A 3,902-nucleotide genomic window follows, 5' to 3' on the forward strand; every position below is an offset into this window, starting at 1 on the left:
ACACGCACACGCACACGCACACGCACGCACACACACACACACACACACACACACACACACACAAAATTTTTGTTCACGTGCAAAGGACTAAGGGTTAAAAAATAAAATACTTCATTTGGTATAAATGAAACAATGAAAAATAATTATTCAGAAAAAGCAAATTTCAAATTTCTTGAATTTTTTGAAAATACGTCTAATACACTCTCTACAAAACTTTCCTTATTATTAAAAACAAATGCCCGATGGATGCTTAACATGCATAGACTATCCAAACGATCTTCACTCATCGTAGATCTGAGCCAAGTTTTTACCCGTCTCAAAGTGCTAAATGATCTTTCAATTGTGCAGGTAGTAGGTGGAAGGCAAATTAAAATTTCTATTGCTTGTGCTATTGCTTTAAAAAATTGGCAGTGTTGCAATAAGTCGAGTATTAATGTCTCATCTGTTATAACGATATCATTATTATTCCAATAATTATACCATATTTCAGCTTCTGCATTAAAGTTTTCTATGTGATAGAAGTCATTAATTATTTTAATTGTGTCCATAAATTCTTTCTGATTCTTTTTTCTGAGATAATATGGATGCAAATTGTAAAGCAAAAACGCAGCATTATTTTGAGAAGAAAATCTGTTATTTAATGAACTTAAGAGAGAATCGAGATAAGGTATGAAAATAGACTTTTTGTAATAATCCATAACAGATTTGGCATCATAATTTGCACGATATGTTTGTTTACCAACTATCCTTGGAATCTTAAATTTTACTTCAAAATGTTGAGCAACTGCTGTTGCAGTTTTAAATATAATGTCGAAAGTGCTATCTAAATCAGACTCTCTATGTCTCCTGAATGTATCTAGTAAAATATTTACATGCTTTTGAACCGAAATCATATCCACAGAAATACCTTGAAGAGCATTAGTCACAGGTTCAAGCATTGCAGAGTATTTTGCAATAATTTGCATACATACTATAAAAGAAGTTTCTGATGTAGCACTTGACAGTTGCTGTGCTCGAGCTCTAGTAGCACGGTTGACCTCAGCGTTTGTGGGTAAAGAATCGAGAACCTTTTTAATTTCAATAAAATTTTCAGAAAACACTCTAATGCTCTTGTATTTTGCAGACCATCGTGTCTCACATAACATAGGAATGTTACAAATTAAATTTCTTCGAAGAGTACTTTCACGAAAAAATTTGATTACGTCTTTTATGGTGCCAACAGTATTTTGAACGCCACGCACAATATTCAGATCATTCACCACGAGATTAAGTCTATGAGAAGCACAATGGAAAAATAATGCTTTATTGTGTTTATCTCGAATTAGTCTTTGAACGCCGCCTTCAGTACCAGCCATTGTTGAACATCCATCAAAGCCTAAACCTACTAATTTTGACATATTTATATCATTTCTCTTGCAAAATGAGAGAATTTCTAATGCAATATGCTCTGCATTAAGTTTCTCTAGAGGAACAAAACCGAGAAACTCTTCGCATATCCTGGTTGAAACGCTATCATTATTCTTTTCTACAAATCTGACCCCTATCGACAGCTGCTCGATTCCTGAAATATCTGCAGTTTCATCCGCGAGCAGTGAAAATGCAATGGTGTTTTCGTTATTAATTTTTTCAATAATGTTTTTACGTATGACAAGTCCACAGATATTAAGCAATTCATTTTGTACTCGATGCGAAGTGTATTTTGTTCTTACTGTACAAGTTTTAAAATGTTCTTCCAAAACACTATCGCCTGCCTCAATTCTGAATTTCAATAGATCCTGGAAATTCCCTGAGTCTGACTGTTTCCCGCGCAGTGCTAGATCATGAGTACCACAAAAAACGATACTCGATATTATTGAACGCAGTTTGTCTCTGTTTTTCACAATTAACTCGTTATTTGCGTCGTTGAGTTGTAAATCTATTGATTTTTTCTTATTTGTAATAACATCACTAAATAATTTTGATTTCATTATTGCTTCTTTATGCCATTCCGTTTGAGAATGTTTTTTAGCACTATCGTGAAAATCTTTATATTTAGTGAAAGCTGTAATGATAAATGCTCCCTGAACTCCTCGTTTTATATTAGGTCTAAATAGTATACAATGTACGCATAAAGCACCTTTTAGTTTTTTGGAGTATGCTAACCACGGATATTGGTATAACCATTCCAAACGAAAACATCTGTTTTGGTTTTCCCCTAAATCATTCTTGAAATTATACGTTTTATCAGGATTCCAAGGATTGGTCAACAAATCATATTTTTCTGCGTCGTTAAGTCTTAAAATATTATTGAGTTCAATGTAGTTACCAATATCATGCAATAATTTATCAGATTCAGACAATTCAGATGTAACATGCTCGGATTTAAGGCTTGTACAAGGCGCTACAAAAGTATCTCGGGTTTCTTTTTCTTTGACAATAATGTTTTGATTCGGTGATTTGTGTCTATCACTTCTGTTGTCATCATTTTTCATGTCACAGCCATGAGGTTTTTTGGGTGATGGTAATTCGCTTTTATTTGCTGCTGGCCTTTTTGTTTGAAAAAACTTTCTTATATCCATAATAATTTCTGATCTGCAAATAGGAATTACTCTACAGTATATAAGTTTTTCTCTCAAAAACTAAGAATATATGTATATGTTACAGTAAAAGCGTAAAATTCAGCAAGTGTATACAAGTAGATATATAATGTATGCTTCTGCTGGTAAAAGTTTAAATTTCGTTGCTTGAGAATACATTTACTTATCAAATTAATAGGTATATACATTGACTAGTAAGTGCATACATCCACCGAATTAGCACATTTACTGTAACATATATAAATTCTAAGTAAATGTCTACAGGTAATAATATAAACTTATGTATACTTACATATAAATACACTTTTGTGTTTCATAGAGTGCCACTATTTTTATTGCATGAAAAACGTAGTATGAAAGTCTAATGTAAAATAGCACAAGCCCGAATCAAGGGACACGGTAGTGTCTCGTGCTAAGTATACGCGCAGCGATTTATATATACGTGACGAAACAAGTGACGATCGCTCTCGACACTTTGCACTGTTTCGAGCTCGAGGTTTCCGTAAAGAGAAAACGCTATCGACTTCCAGAAGAAAAAATATCAATGAGTTCGCTCGTTCTTAAAAAGGAAGCAGTTTCCGTGCATATAAAATGTTTCGATGCCAGAATAATATATAAAATATCGAAGCAGATAAACTCACTTAAGAATATTTGGCACGAAGAACCAGCTTAGACCGTGAAAGGCTTTTATATTCTAGTTATTATTTAATATATCCGGTCTTTATATATTACATTGTTATAAAATATCTTGTTAACTATTGATTTTTCGATAATTCTACCTTAATACTTTTGTATGCAGAATAATCAGAGGAATCATACTTCATATGTAAACAAATTATATAATTTCATTTAAAAAATGGCGATGACCTCCATGTGACCTTAAAAAGTAGAATTTAAAAAAAAATTAATTTTACCATTATTTTGTCCCCCTCCAAACCCTACAACTTTTGTACATGAAACATTTTTCTAAAATGTATTGTTTGCGAGATATTCCACCTGTTACGTTTGAAATTTTTAATACCCTGTATATATTATTTTTAAACAAATATTTACGTATATTTTTATTTTTAATTAATTTATAAATTACAAACAAAAATTATTTGGTTGGCAATTATAAAATCATTCTAAATTCAAAAATTAAAATATAAAAATCCAGGGGGGGGCATATGCCCCCCCTTGCCCCCCCTCATGGGCGCCCATGAATTGTAATATATTACCACGAAAAGTAACTGATTACACAGGCCCACGAAAAAACAAAAGTGATCTGTACTTTTAACCAGACATACCAGTCTATATGTATTTTGACGAGCTGAATCTGAATCTGAA

At 32.4% G+C, this 3,902-nt stretch overlaps 1 protein-coding gene across 1 annotated transcript; it reads right to left on the reverse strand.

Annotated features, from left to right (window-relative positions):
• Positions 1-739: 739 nt before the first annotated feature.
• Positions 740-2,571, reverse strand: LOC108771332 (52 kDa repressor of the inhibitor of the protein kinase; the record flags this gene model as incomplete). The annotated part of the gene is made up of 2 exons (XM_018551286.1): positions 740-1,915; positions 2,117-2,571. Coding segments are annotated over 2 exons (1,631 nt in total), but the record flags the coding sequence as incomplete, so codon positions are not given.
• Between the last annotated feature and the right edge of the window lie 1,331 nt (positions 2,572-3,902).

The sequence above is a fragment of the Cyphomyrmex costatus genome, unplaced genomic scaffold (assembly GCF_001594065.2).
Source record: "Cyphomyrmex costatus isolate MS0001 unplaced genomic scaffold, Ccosl1.0 C2366189, whole genome shotgun sequence".
Taxonomy (NCBI): Eukaryota; Metazoa; Arthropoda; class Insecta; order Hymenoptera; family Formicidae; genus Cyphomyrmex; species Cyphomyrmex costatus.